This window comes from Bidens hawaiensis, unplaced genomic scaffold, assembly GCF_021521415.1.
Source record: "Bidens hawaiensis isolate Kalapana, Puna unplaced genomic scaffold, B.hawaiensis_p1.1 tig00025765_1, whole genome shotgun sequence".
In the NCBI taxonomy this organism is placed as follows: domain Eukaryota; kingdom Viridiplantae; phylum Streptophyta; class Magnoliopsida; order Asterales; family Asteraceae; genus Bidens; species Bidens hawaiensis.
In genome coordinates, this window is record NW_027494123.1 from 237,695 (window position 1) to 259,527 (window position 21,833).

At 35.4% G+C, this 21,833-nt stretch overlaps 1 protein-coding gene across 1 annotated transcript; it reads left to right on the forward strand.

Annotated features, from left to right (window-relative positions):
• Nucleotides 1–9,050: 9,050 nt before the first annotated feature.
• On the forward strand, nucleotides 9,051–20,855 carry LOC143572194 (protein SIEL-like). The gene is made up of 8 exons (XM_077057415.1): nucleotides 9,051–9,656; nucleotides 10,027–10,107; nucleotides 15,953–16,177; nucleotides 16,792–16,983; nucleotides 17,716–17,856; nucleotides 17,947–18,036; nucleotides 19,095–19,522; nucleotides 19,936–20,855. Exons 1-8 carry the CDS (start codon nucleotides 9,051–9,053, stop codon nucleotides 20,813–20,815), a joined length of 2,643 nt encoding a protein of 880 aa, XP_076913530.1. The 3' UTR covers nucleotides 20,816–20,855.
• Nucleotides 20,856–21,833: the final 978 nt, after the last annotated feature.

The following is a 21,833-nucleotide window of genomic DNA, read 5'->3' on the forward strand; positions in this document are numbered from 1 at the left end:
TCTTTATTCTAAAATTGTTTCTTAATTATAGATAATATCTTTTTTTTTAAATAAAATAGGATATTAATTTTTAGTATATCCATATTTTATATGATTTTCATATCAAATATTCTATGAGATTAATTTTTAATATAATGAGATGTTATAACCCTTAAAGAGCTATCTGGGTTTGGTGAGACCTTTACCCGTGAATTCATATCAAATGCGTGAAAACCTTCATTTACAAATAAAGCAATCTGATGGCTTTAGATAATGATTGTTTTACATTTTTTGTTTTTTAATATTTATTTTTTGGATTTTAATTTTCTTTATTGTAAGAAAGTTAATAATATACTTAGAGTTTGATGATGAAAGAGTTTCATAAATAAATAATATGTTATAACCTGTTTAAAAGTTATTTGGATTTGGTGACCCATGACTCGCTTATGTTTTTTACTATAAACTTGTTTAGTAATTATAGATAATATCTTTTTCTTTTTAATTTGGATATTAAATTTTAGTATATCCCTATTTTATAGGATTTTTACATCAAATAATTGGTAAGATTAATTTTTAATTTAATGAGATGTTATAACCCGTTTAAGAGCTATATGGTTTTGGTAAGACCCATACCCAAATTTGGGTTAAATCAATGAGAGACATTCATTTAAAAATTAAGTAATCTGGTGGCTTCCATAAAAGGGGGAGCGACCACATCGCGACACGTAGGATTTTAGGGTTTTGGTTTATATATATTATAGATATGAAGTGAAGAAATATTAATTGATGGGTTTATTAAGGAAATGTTAACAAATGAAAGGAAGAAAAATATTAATGTATCTTTTTTCTTCAGCATTGTATTTTTCTTTTTCTAAACGAGGAATGCGGTTGAAATATTTTTTTTATTTTTTATTAAATTTTGAGTTATGATTTTTTATGGGTTTTTTTTGTGTGGCAATAAATCATTCTCATCCTTTTTGTTTTTGTCCTTATTTGTAGAATAACTTGACCCGGGTTTATTAAATACCTGTTTTATTTATTTTATTTAATTAATGAATAAAACAGGTACGTTAAGTTAATGTAGTTAAGGCCTATGGGTATACCTTAACGTCTTGGGAGTTAAAGCCGAGTTGATAAGGTTAACAATGACATACCACTCCCTTCATAGTTTAAAGGGCGTTGAATGCAATATGGGTTAAATTGTTAACGGGCTTTAAAATTCTACACACACAACCAAAGTAATTTAAGAATCAATTTTCATTAAATAAAGAGAGGTAAAGGTGGGTTAAACAATTAAAGTATGTGATGTGATGCCTATATAGAGTTAAGAAGCTTGAATGTATACCACATGGTCTAATGCAATGTTTGCATCATAAGCTTGAAGATTGAGTATTAAATGCGATATATGTTGACATATATATATATGGAATATTTTTGATGGTTTTTAGTGGCGTTAAAGATAATTGATAACGCTCAAATGTGTAGAATCATGATTTGTTGTGTATTTTGTGGGTTGTTTAGATCTCACGCGTTGCAAGTCGACAGCTAAGGAAAAGTATTATTTTTTTTCACGCATTTTTTTTGTAAGTTTTGAAATGATTGTGTTCAAAAATGTACATATGGATGTTATAATCCTATTTAAGTGAATTTACAACTTTTTTTCAAAGTTAATGCGTTATAGCATGTATTATATATGTGCTTTCTATGTTGTATCTTTGTGCTAATAAGTTAAGTGTTTTGTATGTTGTACCTTTGTGGTTGTACATTTTGTAATTTGTAGTCTCCACGTGTTAATTGAAAGCCTACACGTGTCCCTGTTTTTCCTTGTTGTCATAAACAATGTCTACCCATCCGTTCTCTCTCATGGCTCCAAATAAGCCATGACTCTCTCTCTCTCTCTCTGTTACTATATCTGAGCTTAGGCTATATTTTCACAACCCCCAACAACTTTGGGGGACAAAGCACTAGTTTGATTCAATTTGTATTATATACTGGGGGTTGAAATGCGCGTGATTCTTAGCTAGTAAGATGTTGACATGTAATAACATGAGTCTAGTGTGAACTCATGAGATCCAATTAGGATGTGACAAGCATTATGGCAGTAACCAATTATGAGGTTCCATTCTATAGTGATGGTCCACATAGGATGCATGGTCCCCCCCACGTATGGTATGTTGGTGAATGCATTTTGTCAAAACTAGCTGTAAGCTGAAAGCTGGTATTTAAAAGCTAGAAGTTTCTAGCTGTTAGCTGTAACTTTTTAGATATATTTAGGTGTTTGGCAGAGTAGCTGGAGCTTTTTAGATATATTTAGGTATTTGGCAGATTAGCTGGAGCTTTTAATAAAACTAATTGGGTGCCAGCGCGGTGCGCGCACAACCTGAGATCAACCGCATAATCAGTGCCGGTACGCGATTCACTTGATACTAGTGCACACATAACCTGAATGCAGACGTATACTTCGTGCAAAGGCAGCAAGCGTGTAATCGTGACGAAAATCAATAAACAAAGCTAAAATATACAGTAATTTCAAATAGATAGTTTTTTAAACCAATCTTTTTTTTATTTGAAACCCTTTCCGACCCGACACCGTTTTAATCTGAAACATGTTCTGACCTGGCCACTTTCGACCCAAAACCGTACCGACACGAACCGAACTAAATTAACCATTTTTATCGACTCGTTCCGACCCTAATTTGGTCTTACACATGACCGAGCTCGTCTGACTCGACTTGTTGCCAATCATAACCGGTAAAGAAGTATATCAATATCATACTCAAATTAAAGAGAATAAAATGCACTTTTTTATGATGTAATGTGTTTAAAAAAATATTAACGTATGAAAAAAGTTATGGACCTTTAAAGAGTCATGGGGTGGTTAGTTTTGAATAAGGGTAAAATATATAAATATTATATAAATTAACAAAAGTTGATGAAAGTTTAAGTACCAAAATTGTAAAAGCTTCAAGCTCATTGAACTAAAGGCTTTTTATTAGATATGAGTTTTTTTTAAAAAGCTTGAAGCTTGAAGCCCCTAAAAACTCCTAAAAACTCCTTACCAAACATACCCATGTATCAAAATCCATTAAACCATTGAAGTTCATTTTACAAGAAAACCAATAAAAAGTTTGAAAGGAAAAATGTATATGAATAAGAATGAAAATCAATATAGTAATCAAAAGCCCAAAATAAACCTCCATGCTAATCTTACTGTATCGTTAAAAAAAATAATGATATTTAATTATCCTAACCACATTCAATCATAGCATAATTTCTTTCTAATCTTTCTTCTCCTTAATCCATGCTATCCATGGGCTATGGATGAAAATGATTTGAGCTATTAGTTACAACATTTTAAATATATTTCAAGATATTATGTAAACATTAATGACAATTTACAACAGTTTAATGCTTAAAATATAATAGTGCTGAATGTATATCTTACTTTTTATTAAAGAAGTCGAACATTTTTTTAATAATAAGAACTTGTGAATTCAATTTGAATTATGTAGAGTTTCTTCTTTGTATATAAAGTTTTAACTATGCTATTTTTTTTTGACATCACAAAATTATTTTTATAAATTGTTTATTGGATTACATCGAAACAGAAGGCAAGCGGGCAACAAGCTGCGCCGCTACCCCTTTTTGAATCGCAAAACCCAATCTTTTAAAAACTATATTTGCTGATCTTGGAGTCATAACATTACTATACATGACTCGTTGAACACGGGTAAGTAGCTCCACAGCTTCAGGCGCGAGGAAACCAAAAGTGTCAAAAGCAAAAGGAATAAATACATGTTGGTTGTCAAGACATGCCTTTTCATGTTTTGCCACCTTACCTGAAGCAGCTTTTAATGCGGCTTGACCGACCGCGAAACCACTACTCCCTAAGCCCACCAAAGGAGAAACCCCTGTTAAATCCACACACACGTGTTTCCCTCCTATCCATCCAAACACCAAAATGTCAGCCGGTCGAAGAGATGATCTTCCCTCCGACGGGTCAGTCAGGAAATTCACAGGTGCTTCTTTCTTAACAGAAATTCCAGCTCGCCTGAATATATCAAAGAGCACATCCCTAACCAGATTGTGTCGGTACTTGAACCCCGTGAGCTCTTTACAGTGCACCGCGTGCTCCCCATATGAGTCTAAACACGCTTTACGACAAACAGGACATATCTCATCAACCGGAAATAGAGGAATCATAAGGCGATACTTAAGGATACTACGATACTCCACTGGAGACATATGCTGACCTAACCCATCTATAGGGATAGCAAGAAGAAAATCTTGAGCATGTGGTGCTTGTAGACACTCAAAAATGGCTTTTTGTCTGCTTGTCATGTTAAAGCGTGACTCCATATCGTGAACAATTTTACTAAAAAGAGTGCTCGCCAATGCATGCTGGGCTTTAGAGGGGGCGGTCTCTTTGTTAGAGAAACTGCTAAAATAGAAGCTTGGAATCATATCACGAAGACAAGCCAGAGCACAAGAATAATCAGAATCCATCCCACATATACCACTGTCTCGCAAAATGTGATCCTGAAGCACCCACGATTGGGCTCTCGAGGCCACAAACGCATAAGAGGAAGCCTCTACTGCCGAATACAACCCCAAACCCCCATTCTTAATGGGTAAGGAAGCAAGTCGCCATTGGAGGTCTCCGAAGAAAGGACCTCCACAAACTACAATGTCCTCGATCGCCTCACGCAATCCCTTGTCAAAAAACACCGCTGCCTCCATCATGTGTACAGGTTGGCATGTTCTCAAACCGAAGAAAAGTTTAGCAATACCCATACATACTATTTAATTTAAATTTTCAATTAATATGATTATTTAATTTTCAATCTTTAATTTAATTTTCTAAACATAATTTCTAAAAACCTTCTAAACATTAAAACCATAATTCAATTCATGTTTTTTGATGAAAAATTATAAATGCGAGTTGTTTGTTTTTTTGGAAACCGTCAATTCCGGTTTTTTGATTTTATAAACTTTTATCATATATTCAATTTCAACAAAAGAAATAGGATCATATAAAAAAACGTTTCCTCGCAATTACTTTCATATGACATGCATCAAATCATTATATGTACTTCTATTTTTGGTTTATTATTGTTATGAGTCTATTTAAATCGGTTTTTACTGCTTCTTCAAACTCATAGAAATATTAAACTCATAGCAATATTTAATCTATTTCTATGTTTTCCATATTAATGTAAATTTGAGATTCTTCATTTCTTTGTATTATATATTTAATAATTTCTTTTTTGCCTTTAATTTTGTGGTTATTTTTTTTAAATAATGGACTTTCATTTATTTTTCATCTGACAAATCCTGTGTAATACACGAGTCCAAAAGTTAGTTAGTATATATGTTTACGAATTTGTGTCGTTGCCGCCTACTAACAGAATTTGCATCGATTAGCAACTATAATATGCCTTCTTTTTATTTTACATATGATTATTTGTTGTATTTTGGCATTGACAGGTTTATTTCTTTTGTTTAGTTCCGATGTTGTAACCTGATACATGATGATTTCGCGTCATCTCGTAGCACGTTTGTGGTTTAATGTTTTTACGTATGTTTTTTTTGTTAGAACCTAGTTTTTTTTAGATCGTGACGATGAGAGATTCTATTTAATTGTGAACGATGATGAATTGAACATGCATGAAAGCTAAATGTTAGGGACGGACGCAGTTAGTAATTAGGGTAGTCTTCGCAACTTCTCAACTTTTCATCGGTAGTTCAAAATTATTTTTTAATCGGTTTTCGTATTTTGCTACCCCTGGAAAAATATAACGCTACCCATGTTTGTTTAAAACCCAACCAAATTAAAAGCTAAAATCAATTAAAGCCTGACCAGATTAAAGCCCAAACCAAATAAAACCATTGTTCATTGTTCCCTCAGTCACCGGACCTCCACGCTGTAGCCAAGTAGCTACCGGTTGGTATTCATTCACCCAGTCCCTCTTCCATAGTTCGATTTCTATTTGTTCAATTTAGGTATTCTTCTGCTTTTATCTAAAATGTAATTGTTAATTTGTTTATATAAGTTATTAATTTGGAATTGTTTTTTGGACAATTAAATATTTGAATGATTGATTATGATCTATTGGATATTTGGATATATAATGTAAATTGGAAATTGTATTGATCAGGGATTTAGGTTTATGTCTAAACTATAATTGACTAGGGATTTATAGTTTATGTGTAAAGTGGAATTATAAGTTTGTGGTTTAAATCTTGTTTCTTCTAAAATTAGGGAATTTGGAAGATGAAACGACAAAGTCATATTAGCGATATTTTTAAATGAAAATTCTAAGAAAATAATGATAGTAACAAAAAAAAATTATTGTATGAAATACGATAAAAAAACCAATTATTGTATGAAATCCGACAAGAAAAAATTTCATTTACATTATATGAGATACGGTAAATTTTTTTTTTGAATGTTGCCCCTGAGGTTTTGGTCGAGATCCATCACTGATAGTAAATGAGAGAGAGAGGGGGGGGGGAGGGTGACGGTGTGTCCTTTAGCTGGTAGCATGTTTCCATGTGATAACATAACGTTTTCGCCTCATGGAGTCGTAAATGTGTGAACTCATGAGGCTCAATCATAATACGACTCGTTATTGTAGTAACCGATCATGAGCTTCTGAGCTTCCCTAGAAATGGTCATAGTAAAAAGTTTTGTTTCTTTTATGGCTTTCAACTTTTGCCTTATTACTTAAACAAACTCTATTTTCAAAGCATATGAACTTTCGGGTAACACCGCTAGGGGAAAAGAATACAAGCATATAGGAAAAACTCTCATTGTAGTGCTATAAAAGGCATGACATGACTTAGACGTTTTCAAACGGTCATGCTACCATGCTTGGTTAAGGAATGCAAACATTTAGGGCCATAATCAGTTAGAAAAAAAGTATCCATGTTCTTTGCGTTGCGTATCAATTATTTTTTACGGACTCCGAACTTTTTTTTCTAAATCTTTAAAGTGGTAGAACAACAGAATAGTACATGCTAGGATGATTAAGATGGTTCATAAGAATATGACAAACCAACGGAAATGATTTAATCACATACCACACACAACAAATGAATCACGAATAAGAATCTATCAACCTATGTATATTCAAATACACACAAACAATTGGTAATGCAAGTGATATTTACAATGATATACTAAATGTACCTATCCAACTGACCAAACCAGGCGACAATTATGCAAAAGATACACAATTACAAAGATACCTAAGGACACGACCAATCAAATCGAAACAATATGCCAATATCCTTAATAAGTACATACATAAATAACTTCGTCATTATTCGTATCTTTCACACAGGTCTTTATCTTTGGTATTTAGTACATTAATCTTCAATATTTCCCAAAGTAAATGAGACAGATCAACTTCTTTATAAAGATACCAAGATACTCTACTTAGTCCTTAACAAAATGACGACGATATTTTGAGCGTATTACAATTCTTAGTCAAAACTTTAGAAAAAATTAAGTTGGACAAAGCTAAATAACAATATTGACGTAGTACCCACACACACTAACGTGCCATATGGGCTGTATGGTCATACAACTGTATGAAAGGCAAAAGTTGGTAACTACGAGCTTGTATGACGTGTTGTAATAACACATGATACGCACCATAATGTTTATACGGGCCAAATGAGGTGATGCTCATTTATATTATATGAGTATGATATATTAGAGCATTCTCATCCAACCCCTTATGTTATGTGAGGGGTGTTTTTATAAATTAGAGAGTGATTCAGGGTGCTGTGAGTGAAAAGTTTTTATATTTTAGAAAAAGTAGTGATTTTTCTGTATATTTAAAAAGTTACTGTTCATCACCTATAATTTTTTAATATATTTTGAAATTGGTTGAGAGTAAAAAAAAGAGAAAATGTAATGATAAAAGGTATAAAAAATATTATTTACTTAAAATAAATAAAGAAAATAAAGTGACGTTTAGTGTAATTTTTGGTTCGAAGCCAAGGCCGTACGGACGGGATGAGAATGCTCTTAGGGCCGGCCCAATAACCTTTTTTTCTAGAGATGGCTGCGGGCCGTGCTTGAAACGAGTTTTGGCTTCCACGACCAATTTAACCGTCTCGCCGGACATAGTCTCTGCTTCTAACCCCTCAACTCCTCCGATGGAAATGCGTTTGATTAATTTTAATAATAATCAGCTGCTTATTCTCCTTGACACAATCGGTACATCATCATCATCCTTTTCATTTTCAATTTCATATGCCTGCTGCTTTAAACATCTGTCAGCTTTGAGTGTATTTAGGCCAAAACCATTTATCTTAATTTGACTTGATAATGGTTTTGCATTCAATCTCAACCGGATTTATTCTTAATTACTTGTATATATTCTGATAATTGGTAGCTGATGAGTTCACCCTATTTTTTTTTTTTATTTTACAACTTTTCCCCAATTTAATAACCCAACCATTCATTAACCGAATGGTATCCGTTTTATATGTTTAATCGGTGTTCAGGTTGCTTCGGGTAACTTGTTGGCTGTTGTTTATACAGGTTTCGGGTGGCTTTGGGTTGGGTTCGGTAATTGAGTTCGGGTCGGGTTGTTTCAGTAATCGATTACGGTTTAAAACAAAACCCCTAATACAATAAAGGCTTCACCGAGTAAAATTGCATTATAACTCTTGGTGGTATGTACGCATTCACTGTATTAGGGGTGCTGTTTTCAACCGTAATCAATTACTAAAACCGACCCAAAACCTGAGTCAACAATACCTGACTTAACTGAAACCCAGATGATGCTGTCCGAATTTCTATGTTGATATTTTGTAACTAAATCAAGATCATGCCTTAGTCAACGTAAACCCGAATTTGATGCGAATTTAGAATTGGTAATGAATAGAATTGCCTTGTATTTCCGGTTGTATGTTTCTTTCTGGGTTTCTAGATTGTATGCTGGTTTAATACTTGTGTTATATGGTTTCTGATAGTTTATAATCTTTTACAGATGTTTAACAATTCTAAACCGTGAAACCAAACCGTTAGTAACCGTTTCTTCACTTTCATTTCCATGGAACAAAACCTCGTCTCCGATTTCAACGAAACCCTCAAAACCCAAACAACACCTTCCTTAAAACCCTTCTCCATCGCTAGGTCTCTAATCATAAACCCCGCCACCACCGATCAAACAATCTCCACCATCATCCAAACCCTAACATCCAACCCCCAATCCCACCTTCACCACATCATCACTCTCTTAACCGAAATCTCCACCATCCGCCCCCAATTATCACCCACCGTCACCACCGCACTCCACTCTCTCCTCCCCCACGCGCCACCACGTGCCGCCGCACTCACACTCTCACTCTCCACACTCTCTGAACACTCGGAGGGATTGTTTTTATCTCTATGCTTTGGTTCATCCGTGGCGGTCCGTCAGAGGCTGCTACCGGAGGCTGAGAAGTTTAACGTCTGGCCGTCGGTTCTGCTGACGGTGTATTTAGGGTTTACGAAGGATCCGTATCCGTATGTGCGGAAAGCGGCGTTGGATGGGTTGATTCGGTTGTGTGATCAAGTTGTTGCTGAGGATCGTGGTGTGATTGAAGGATGTTACTTGCGTGGTGTTGATTTGTTGAGTGATGCGGATGAATGTGTGAGATGCTCAGCTGTGAATATGGTAATTGTTTGGGGATTTTTGTTAATTGAATTGAGTTCATGTGTGCAAATTAGGGGTGTGTACGGTTCGGTTATCAGCCAAAACTAAAGTAGCTAAACGGTTTTCGGCTAATTGGTTCGGTTTATTCGGTTAATAACCATAATCAAATTTTGGCTATGAAATTTTTACTTAAAATTACATGATATGGATGTATAAATACATGAAACGGAGGCACAAAAGCTAGAATTATGTGAAAATATGGATGGTTCGGTTAGATTAAATTCGCTTAACCGGGGGTGCATAAAATAGCTGATAGCCGATTTTCGGCTAATTTGTTTTTCGGTTAATTTTGAATCGATTATTGCTCACCACCAGTGCAAATGTGTTGCAGGTGAGTGAGTGGGGGAAACTGCTTGTGGAAAATAGTGACGATGAAAGCAAAAGAGACTTGTCAGATGCATTGTATGTACAGGTATCAATTTCAAATGTCATTTTTAATTGAATTATTAGTCGTGAAGATGCAATATGGATATTAGAATGTTCTTTGACAATGCACCTATATGACAGTTAGTCTTGTAGTTGCGAGGCATGGTAATGGTAGAACTAGGGGTGTAAATGAGGCAAGCCGCTCGTGAGCAACTCAAAATTGGCTCGCTAAAAGCTCGAATCAAACCGAGTTAAACGAGCTCAAGGTTCATTCATACCAAATTATGGATATTATTGAAAAAGTTACCTTCTTTCTGGTACTATGGTTCATAATCGTTGTTTTTGTATAAAGAATGGTTTTAATAGCCAAGTTTATACTGTGAATTAGCTTTAATGAGAGCACATACATTTAAAAAGCTGATGGTTCACCATCACTTCGCTTTAGTGACATTGGCAAATGCTGTAGAACAGTGGCGGATCTAGAACAAAATTTTAGGGGTAACGTTTAATTTTTTTTTACCGTGTTTCATATAATGTAAACGAAACACGATACTAAATAAATTTATGCACATACCTAATAGATTTCACAACTTCGGTATTTCCAAGCTTGATTGCACAAATCCGTTTCGATAAGCTTCATTTTATAAAAAACATCTTTCAACGGTTTGAGATGATATCATCATGTTTTTGAAATTCTCGTTTAAAAAAGATTGTTAATAAGACTGGTTTTTTATCAACCAAGTTCCTTAATTTAACAATTTATCAACCAAGTTCCGATCTGATCGTCTCCAAGCTCGATCGACGGATTGATCTCACTTCGCAGTTTGTGCGGCTCACATTGATTTTCAAGCGATCTGCTACAAGATCCGCCTCCACCGTCATCCTCCGTCGCCGCCGTGCTCCACCACCCGTCACTCTCCTTCACCACCATCCTCCGTCGCCGTGCTCCACCACCGTCACTCTCCTCCACCACCGTCACTCTTCTCCACCGTTGTGCTCCTCCATATCAGAAAGGTTTGATTTTCGTTTTTCCCCTAAAACCACTTTGATTGTAGACAAAATTTCACATACTGTACAGTGTACATACACCCATTTTGCAGCCAATTTTAGATTTTTTTAAACAGTTTTATTATTGATCTTTTAATTTATTTTTATTGTTTTCTCCGAAAATTTGTTTAATTAAGATTTTTTTATTAATTTTCGTTTTTTTTGTTAATATTGAATAAACCAGATCTGTAACTTGTAGCATTATTATTATTATTATTGTGGGTATTATTATTATTATTATCATTGTTGGTATTATTATTATTATTATTATTATTTTTGTGTGCGCAATTATTATTATTTTTTGCTGCCATTGGGGGTCCCAAAGCAAAAGAGTGAGCTTCTTGTAACCTGGCTGCCGTTGAGCTGTATCTGCCTTCATCATCTTCACGGTATACTCGTTCCTTTCTCACTATTATTATTATTATTAGTATTATTATTATTATTATCATTAGAACATACGTGATCCGGATCTTTGGAGTTTATTTTCATTTTAAGATCTCTCGACTATTATTGTTATTGCTACACATTATTATTATTATTATTATTATTATTATTAGTTTTTGTTACTATTATTATTATTATTATTGATTTGGTGTTCTATTGCTTGTGTTTGTGTGATTAGTTGCAACCATAGAGCGTAGGAACCATGACTATTACTTGAGACCATGTCCTGAAACGAGGGGTGTAGGAAAGAGTAAAGATAGGGAGCGTATATTGCGTTTGGCTTCTTGGAATGTAGGAACATTAAATGGTAAGTTGCTAGAATTGGTAGATGTGCTTAAAAGACGTAGGGTTCAGATAGCATGCCTCCAGGAGACTAAGTGGAAAGGACATAGAGGGGCTGAGTGTAATGGGTATAAGCTGTGGTACTCGGGGTCTGATGGAGCTAGAAATGGAGTGGGGTTTCTAGTGGCTAAGGAAATACACACTAGTGTGGTGGAGGTGATAAGACATAATGACAGGATTATGGTGTTGAAATTAGTACTAGGAGAGGAAGTAGTGGCAGTAGTCTCCGCCTACGCGCCTCATGTAGGCCTAGGGGATCAGGAAAAGAGAGAATTTTGAGATTGTCTAGACGCAGTGGTAGGGGGCATACCTAGGGGGGAGAGGATTTGCATAGGAGGTGATTTTAATGGACACATTGGTAAGGCTAACGATGGTTTTCAAGCCGTACATGGGGGTTTCGGTTTTGGTGATAGGAATGAGACCGGAACAGATCTTCTAGAGTTTGCTGTGGCACATGACCTAGGTATTATAAATTCTTATTTTAGGAAACAAGATTCTCATTTAATCACTTTTAGCAGTGGCGGACGCGACACGCAAATTGACTACCTTTTGATGAGGCAAGGAGACCGACGTTGGTGGAAGGACTGCAAAGTCATACCTGAGGAGGCAGTTGTGACTCAACATCGACTACTAGTGACAGATATAGCCTTCAGAAATAAGCTGACTGTTCGAGAGAAGAAAGGTACACCGAGAATTCGATGGGGAAATTTGAAGGACGAAAATCTCCTACTGTTTAAGGATAAACTCATACTGCATACGCGGGCTCGACTAAATGGGGACTCAACTCATATATGGGAAGCTATGGAGACAAAGATCATCCAAGTAGCAAAGGAGACTCTCGGGGTCACAACAGGAAAGACAAGTGGGCATAAGGAGTCTTGGTGGTGGAATGACGCAGTGCAAGACAAGATAAGGGACAAACAAGGATGTTTTAGGGAGCTAATGAGGTGCACGAATGAGGAGGAGCGAGTGGAATTGAGGGACAACTACAAAACGGCCAAGATAGAGGCGAAGAAGGCAGTTGGCGGAAGCAAAGAAGGCGGCCTTTAAACGGATGTATGAAAGTCTAGAAACAAAAGAGGGGGAACATGCTATGTTTAAGATTGCCAAAGCCAGGGAGCGTAGAAGGCAAGATCTAGGACCGGTGAAGTTCATAAAGGATACAGATGGGCATGTACTGGTCAAGGAGCAGGACATCAAACTAAGATGGCAAACCTACTTCCACAATCTTTTTAACAATGGGAGAGCTTACCAAGAAGAACATGACAACACAAACTTTCAACGACAACAATCGAATAACTGCTACTGCCGACGGATCACACGAGAAGAGGTGAAGGATGCACTTAGGAGGATGGGAAGGTCTAAGGCGGTTGGCCCAGACAACATACCCATCGAGGTGTGGAAGTGTCTGGGGGAGGAAGGAGTCATGTGGTTAACTACTCTGTTCAATAGTATTCTCAAATCAGGTAAGATGCCAGACCAGTGGAGGAGCAGCGTTGTAGTTCCTATCTATAAGAACAAAGGAGACGCCCAATGTTGTGGTAACTACCGAGGAATCAAACTACTAAGTCATACTATGAAGCTATGGGAAAGAGTGATTGAGGTTAGACTTAGACGAGAAACTCAGGTTACGGCCAACCAATTTGGCTTCATGCCGGGGCGTTCCACCACAGAGGCAATACACCTTATAAGAAGATTAATGGAAAAGTATAGGGAGAAGAAGCGTGATCTACATATGGTGTTTATTGACCTAGAAAAGGCCTACGACAGTGTGCCACGACAGGTGCTCTGGGAGTGCTTGGAGGGTAGAAGAGTGCCCAGGAAATACATAGAGATAATTATGGATATGTATACCAGGAGTGAAACAAGTGTCCGTGCGCCAGTGGGGGATACTGAATTCTTTCCTGTAGAGATAAGTCTTCACCAGGGGTCAGCGTTGAGCCCGTTTCTTTTTGCGGTAGTTTTGGATGAGTTGTCAAAGTCGATTCAGGGGACTCTCCCGTGGTGCATGATGTTCGCAGACGATATTGTGTTACTTGCTGAGAAAAAACAAGATCTAAACATGAGGCTTGAGGAGTGGCGAACAACCTTAGAGACAAAAGGTTTAAAGATTAGCCGATCTAAGACGGAGTACCTCCACTGTGATTTTGGTGGGATAAACGACAATGAAGACGCACAGATCACAATTGAAGGGCAGGTGGTCCCGCAGGTAACGAAGTTCAAGTATTTAAGATCATTTGTACAGAGCGATGGGGAATTAGACAGTGATGTGACCCACCGAGTTCAGGTAGGATGGTGTAGATGGAAAGCAGCCACAGGTATATTGTGCGACAAGAGTTTCCCGACTAAACTAAAGGGAAAATTCTATAGGGTGGCAGTTAGACCTGCAATGCTATATGGAACAGATTGTTGGGCCATCAAGAAGGCACAAGTGCGGAAGATGGAGGTAGCAGAAATGAGAATGCTACGTTGGATGTGTGGGCACACAAGGCTAGACCGAATAAGAAACGTTGTGTTTCGCGAGAGATTAGGGGTGGCGAACATAGCAGACAAGATAAGAGAGTGGAGATTGAGATGGTTTGGACATGTAAAGAGAAGACAGACGACGAATCCTGTTAGATCCGTAGAAAACATTACTATAGAGGGGAGGAGGGGTAGAGGACGACCGAAATTGACTTGGGATGAGAGGATTAGGCATGATTTGATAGAGCTAAACCTCTCCGAGGACATGGTTGAGGATAGGAATTTGTGGAGAAGTAGAATTAAAGTTAAGGATTTTTAGAGAGAATTGAATACCTTAGGGCTTAGACTTAACTTATTTAGGTCACATACCATAATGGTATTTCCCTTACATATATTATTATTATTATTATAATTATTATTATTATAATTATTATTAGCTTTTATATAGCTGTTAAACTGTGATCTTATTATTAATATTATTATAATTAGTAGTAGTTTTTATATAACTGTTAAACTTTGATTTCCTTTATTTTGCTTCATACACATGTACTTAGAGCCGAGGGTCTCTCTGGAAGCCACCTCTTTATTCCTTTGGATAGAGGTACGGTGTGCCTACATCCCACCCTCCCCAGACCCTACTTATAGCTTTGCTGTCTGTGGGATTTTACTGGGCATGATTGATTGATTTGATTTTTCTAATAGAAGTGGAAAAATACCTAAAGTGTAACTGTCGGAGGCCAGAGCAGCGGCTGGACGACTGCAGCAGTGGAGGTCGGAGGGTATAATAGGGTATGCGTGTGCGTCGATGGTTTTTCTAACAGTGGAGATTGTTGTTGTTTTGTTTCATTGTCGGGCCTTCAAAAAACAAAGAACAAATGGTGTGGCAGTGGACCTTTGAATTAGTTTGGGCTTTTAATTGGAGTAGGTGTGGGCTTTTAATTAGTTTAAGCTTTAATGTGCTTGGGCTTTTAATTAAACTTTGAGAGTATAAGGTGTTTGGATATTGATGAGGGGTAACATATATTTTTTTTAGAGGTAGCGAAATACAAAAACCTTCAAAAAATAAATAAAATTTGCATTTGCGGCTAAAAGTTGAGGGGTAGCGGAGGCTACCCCTGCTTGTTAAGCAGGTCCGCCCCTGCTGTAGAATAGCAATAAACTTAAGGTTTTTTTGGTACTATTATTCTGCTATGAAATGGGTGCTGATATGTGATTCACAAGCTGCATATTCCCAAAATACCCTTATTAGACAAAAATCAAACGGATGTGCGACCTACCTCTTTTTTTTTTCGGTGGTAATTTGACAACCACCACCATTTTCTCTCTCTCTTTCTTCTCTACTTGACTGAATTGATAATATGTTAATGATAATAAAATAAATAATATTACATATTCAATACAAAACATTATAACTGAAAAAAACATTAATTTAAGAATGTGTATAGAAAAAACAATGTCATGTCAAAACTATTGTACATGAGTAATAACTGATTAACAGCAAAAAAGCACAACTGAAACGAGTTATTCTATAACTCTCTAGTGTATCCCATCGCATTTTGATTTTCCGGTATCAATTGATTTGAATGTATTTTCAGCTCTGTTCAATGGTGAGAGACATGAGTATGAAAGTTAGAATGGAAGCTTTTAACGCCCTCGGTAAAGCAGGAAAAGTGTCCCAATATCTTCTGATGCAAACACTTTCTAAGAGAGTTCTAGAGGAAAATAAATTTAATGGTCAACCCTCAGTCAAACATCTTCGTTTAAGAGCATTAACCGCTGCTGGTGCCTTTTTACATGGGCTAGAAGATGAGTTTTATGAGGTACCCCTGACGCACTGCAATTATTATTATATTCTAGATGTCACAATTTCCATCCATTTACTTAAGAATGAGTCAATTTGGATTATGGTTTTATCTCAAACGGGTGTGTATGGGTAAAATGGGTCTTAATCTTTTGTTAATTAATTATTGATTGATTATTATTCATTTGGGCGAAAATATTCGGGTACCATCTTTTAATAATATTGTTTAAACTTACTTGATATTCATAACTAAATATGACTATCCATAAATTCAGTTTCAATTACATGCAAAGCTGAAACCAAACTGAAAGTTCAGGTTGTATGAAAACTTAAAATCAAAACTGTTGGTTTTTGTTTGGGCTCGGTTTTTTCGATTACGAGTCATTTTTTCCGGTTACGTATCGGTTTTTTTTTTTTTGGTTTCATGCACAGCCCTAGGTAAAACTAAACAAATTAGTTCATTTAGGAATCAGATTAAAAGGGTGAAACGAGTTATAAGTCTCCCAAAAGGGTGTTTTCTAATGCCGAAAGCCTCCCAGATCTTTTTAGATTAAAATGATTTATTATTATTAAAATAGTTTATTTATTTTTTTATCATATATTTAACTGCATACGCTTGTTTTTAATTTGAAGGTACGGAGTTCTGCGTGTTATTCTTTGAGGATCCCTGCCATTCTTTGTGGTGATTTAGCTGAAAAAGTTTTAGGTTTATTGATGGATGTGTTGAATGATGATTCAACAGTCGTTAGATTGAAAGCTTTGGAAACCATGCATCACATGGCGGTTTTTGGTCACCTAAAAGTGCAAGACATGCACATGCACATGGTAAGTTTCTGTTCGTTGATTGATATATTGTATTGATAATCATGTTTGATAGAATCTGGATTCTGATTAAAAATAGTTTAAAAAATGAATGATTCAATGTGAATTCTCAGTAGAATTGGCGATTTCAACACACTAAAATATGAATGATTTGGTTTGGGTTATGTGCTGTAACCAAACAGGTGAAATAAAAGGAGTTAGCTTGAAAAGAAACAGGCCAAATGCGTTGAAAGTGTTTTTCCTGAGCCTGAGCTTGTCAAATTTCGAGCTCGGCATGTTTAACTTAAGGGTGTTTGAGTTCGACTCGTTTTTTATTAATTATTATTTTTATATACATTTATTTTATATATATATTTACAATCATAACTTTTGTATATAAACAAAATATATATTGTTTAGTTATTTTATCATAAATTTATGCATGATATTTATTATGTGTGTGTGTGTGCGTATTTAATATTAAATAGATTTATATAAATAACAGGTTTGTTTAGACTCGTGAGCTTACTAGATAGGTGAAGCTTGTGCTCGGGCTCGTTTATGCTTGAGCTCTTTTAAGATGGGCCTTATTCGAGCTTTTTGCGAGCCGATCTCAAGTAGCTCATAAGCGGCTTTGATCGTTTACAACTATGCAAAAGACTCGCCAGATCATTTTTATCAAAAAATGTTATTGGAATAATTTAGATGTTGTAATTATATCAAGCTCACTGTTTTTTTTATTGTTTTGATATGCAGTTTCTTGGAACTCTAGTTGACATGAACTCATCTGTAAGATTCACAGCAAGAAAAGTTCTTCGATTAACCAAGTTTGATAAGATGCCTATGTTTAAATTAGCTGCTGACAGTCTAATCAACAGTCTAGAAATCTATCCACAGGTAAGGTGCTATAATTCTTCTCATTTTAATTTTGTTTTTTACAAAAAGTAATTTTTTTGTTGATCAAGATTTTGATTCTGGTTGTTTCAGGATGAACCAGATGTTCTCTCTGTTATATTTGAAATTGGCCGAAATCATGGAAATTTTGCTGTAAGCATCACAGAGGAAACCTTTTTAGAGGTTGAATACTTTTATTCTTTTTTATCTATCAGAATTTTTAACACGGAGTTGCAACGTTAGTCCTCAAGTTTCAAAAAGTACAACTTTAGATGCATGAACGTAACACCATTGACCTTAAAAGTGATGGACGCTAAGTGTACATGTAAATTGACAAAATTACCCTTTAGTATAAAAAAAGTAAAAGATCTAAAGTTGTAGTTTTTTAAAAGAATATAATAGACCCCACCATTCTATTACTAAAGGGTAGCTTGGTCATTTTACATGCACTTAAATAAAAAACTTATCGTCCGTGCGAGCTACTTGGCTCACTAAAAGCTCGAATCGAGCTGAGCTTAAATGAGCCCAAGCCCGAGCCTAAAAGTAAGCTCGTTTATTAAATGAGCCCGAGTTTCACTTATCGAGCTCAAGTAGGCTAGTGAGCCCAAACGATCTTTTCTGTTATATAGTTTATTAACATATCAAATATATATTTACACAATATTTATTATTATATATCAAATTATAACAAAAATAACTAAATAATTTATACATGTGTTGTAATAAAAGTTTGTATATCTAAATATATATAAATATAATTATAAATATACGTAAAAAATATTTCAAAAATATATATATAAACTGATAAATAAATAATAAATGAGCCGAGCTTAGTTGTCTGAAGTTGTGATTTTTGAAACTTGGGTACTAAAGTTTCAATATGGTCAAACTACAGGGACTATCTACGCATCATTTTTTATTACTTGCCTTTTAAACTTTTCTTTTCTTAAGAGGAGGATTCAAATAAAAATAAATAGTTTCCCAAGAATGATAAGAAGGGCATAAAATTTGGAGTTAGAAAACTATGTGGGCTTGAAACTATGTAGGGGTGGGTTAGTTAAGACTTAAGAAACTATTTTGTAATTTGGAAACTACTAATCTCAACCAACCACAAGATCCTAGATCTAAGGGCCTAGATCTATCCTTACTCTTCATAGAAAACTGTCTTTTTTACTTTAACCCACCCCCTTTTTCTTAAATGAGTAAATCCATATGTCTTTTAATCTGTAAACGTGTTTTAGATGGAACCTTGTTCCGCAAGCGACTGGGACTTCAACAGCTCAAAAACTGCTTCAATGATCACGTTAGCGATCTCTGCTCCACTCTCCCATGAAAGACAACATTTTCACATAATACCATCAACAATATTTTCTTACGCGGCTACAATGCTCGGAAGAATATCTAATGGGTTGACTGAAGTAATGGACTGGGCCACACTTTTGTCTTATTTGTCACATTGTAGTATGTCAACTGGGCCCCACCATATAGAGATCGAAGATGATGTGGCAACAGAGGTCAGCGGTCAAATATCGGTTTCCCGTGTGGTTGATCCGCTTGAACTACATGATAAAGAATATAACTGTGTGAAGTTTGTTCTCGCTAATGTTGCAGAAATATGGCAGCCTTTGATGAAGCTCGGATGCATCAGTGAATTGCTTACGGCTTTAAGGTTAGTTTGCGTTTATTCCTTTTTAAATTTTATTTTTATTTATAAGGGTAATATGGTCAATTAACAAAGATTGATAGAAAAACAGACCATGTTAGAAACATATAGTTAATTGAAACAAGAATGAAATTACATTGATTGAAAAAGATAAATTTTAACTTGTGGTCTGAAATGGTTATTTTAGCCAAACCACAAGGACTAAGACCATAGGTTAATAAAAAAGTATTATTTAAAACATTAATATCACGTATTAGTTTTAAAATATGTCCATCTTAAGTTTCATAATTTATTTGTAGATTAGTTTCTTATATCTTATCCACTAACCATATAATTGTAAAATCTTATTTCGTCTATTTCATATTATTTATATCATGACTTAATATTGCTACACTAAATCTATTAATATGTTTACACAGGCGCTGGAAGGAAGAGCTAGCAGCCCATATTACCGACTCACGGCAATCCGATTCTGTTTTAACGTTTACTTTACAGTATCTTGACGCCATTAAACTGCTTTCAAAAGCATGGTGCCACGTTATGTGCCCGTTAGACTTCATGTACAACGAGGTCGGGGACTTGGGATATATTTTACAGAAATTAGACACAAAACTCAAAGAATTAAGATACCGTTTTATCGGGCTGAGTGAAGAAGGCGAGCAGCATATTATTGAGCTCGCACTCGTCGCGTGTACCCTCAAATTATCCACTTTTGATCCCCGTATTCACGAACTTGCTTTAAAGAAATTGCTGGCTTACAAAGAAACATCAATGGAACCTTCTAGATTCTTGACTGAACTAATGAAAACATTGCAAAAAGACGAGAGTGATATATTCAGTTTTCGTGAACCACTCAAGTTGTTCTCGTTAACACAACTTGTGTCATCTAGAGAGTTGAGATACATGAGGGCGGAACTTGAAATTGATGACAATGCTTGGTTAAAACCTGTTCCTTTTGTGGCGGGACTACCCGCTGGAATACCGTTAAAGATGAAGCTACATAACACGCCGTTTGATGCCAAGTTGTGGCTAACGATGTCGCGATCGAAAGACGCTGTTGATTATGTGTTTATTGATTTGAAAGAGTTTGAAGGTTGTGATGAGATGAGAGAGTTTAGAGTTATAGCCCCTTTCTATAAGACCCCAAAAGTTGATTCTTTTGTATTGTTGTTATGTATAGGTATAGAATGTGAGGAAGTGTCATGTATTAGAGGTCATGGCTATGGTGGGCCAAATCATGACCTTGTTTACCTTTGCAAAGAAAAACAAGTGTTCTTGTCTAAAGGTAAACAATATTAAATTATTTGGTTATACTAATATGAACAAGGAGATGCAATATTTTATGGTTAAGTTTTGGGAAAGTAATTTCAAAGTTCTTTCTAAAGGAAAAGCTATGACCTATGAAGAGTGCTTTTTATTTTTATTTTTTATTGTTTTTAATTTGAACGAATTATATTATATGTTTGTCTACCATAAGCTAGAGGTAAAAAGATGCATGTAATTCAAGGAGGGATAAGAAATTAAAATTAATTCAAGTGAACCATTATAGTCAAATAACTCTCAAGAAGATGGTTTGTAATATTGTTTATTGAAGACAAATGGGTTTGATTCGGAACAAATAGAATATCGTTTACCGAATTACAAGTGAGGAAAGGCGACACTACTAGAAAAAGAGACATTTTTCTAGGACTGCTTTTGTAGGAAATTTGTTGGAAAACCCACTTTCTAACAATTTTCCAACAAAAAAGTTGTGTTGAAAAAACACATGCTTGAAAATTGTTTTCAACCGTTTTCCAACAACTTTTCTTACAAAATTGCTACAAAAATACACCGTCTCAAACTTTCTACAACATTCATACAAAAACTATTTTCTGATTCGCAACAACAATCCAACAAAGACAAAACTGATGCACTAATTAATTTGGCATGACCGCATGAGACCAACATATGCTTTTTATCGGCGAAGAAATACACTCTGAGCTTAAACCGACTTTATTGCTAAAACCTTCACACATGCATTTAACAGGATTCAACCCGCAATCACTTAAAGGAGAAAACAGCTTTCACATCAGGATGCCCTTTGTGCAAGATCTTGAATTTCAAAACAACATATTAATTATACAAATATATGACCCGCCTAATTTCATTCATGGAGGAGTTCTCGCTTCTTTATCCATTCTCTTAGGTATTAAGCAATATAGGTTGAGAAGAGCTCGAATATCCACAAATCGATTTCGAATTACCGGGTTCAATGATCAAATGACAAAACTTATTATTTCTTCTTTAAATCCAAATCCGTATCCAATTTGTTCAAAGT

Excerpts from the sequence above, each read along its gene's own strand:
- LOC143572194 (XM_077057415.1), top strand. The coding sequence starts at position 9,051 with ATGGAACAAAACCTCGTCTCCGATTTCAACGAAACCCTCAAAACCCAA. Across the intron at positions 17,857-17,946 it reads GTCTAGAAATCTATCCACAG|GATGAACCAGATGTTCTCTC; the intron begins GTAAGGTGCTAT and ends TGGTTGTTTCAG. Across the intron at positions 19,523-19,935 it reads GAATTGCTTACGGCTTTAAG|GCGCTGGAAGGAAGAGCTAG; the intron begins GTTAGTTTGCGT and ends ATGTTTACACAG.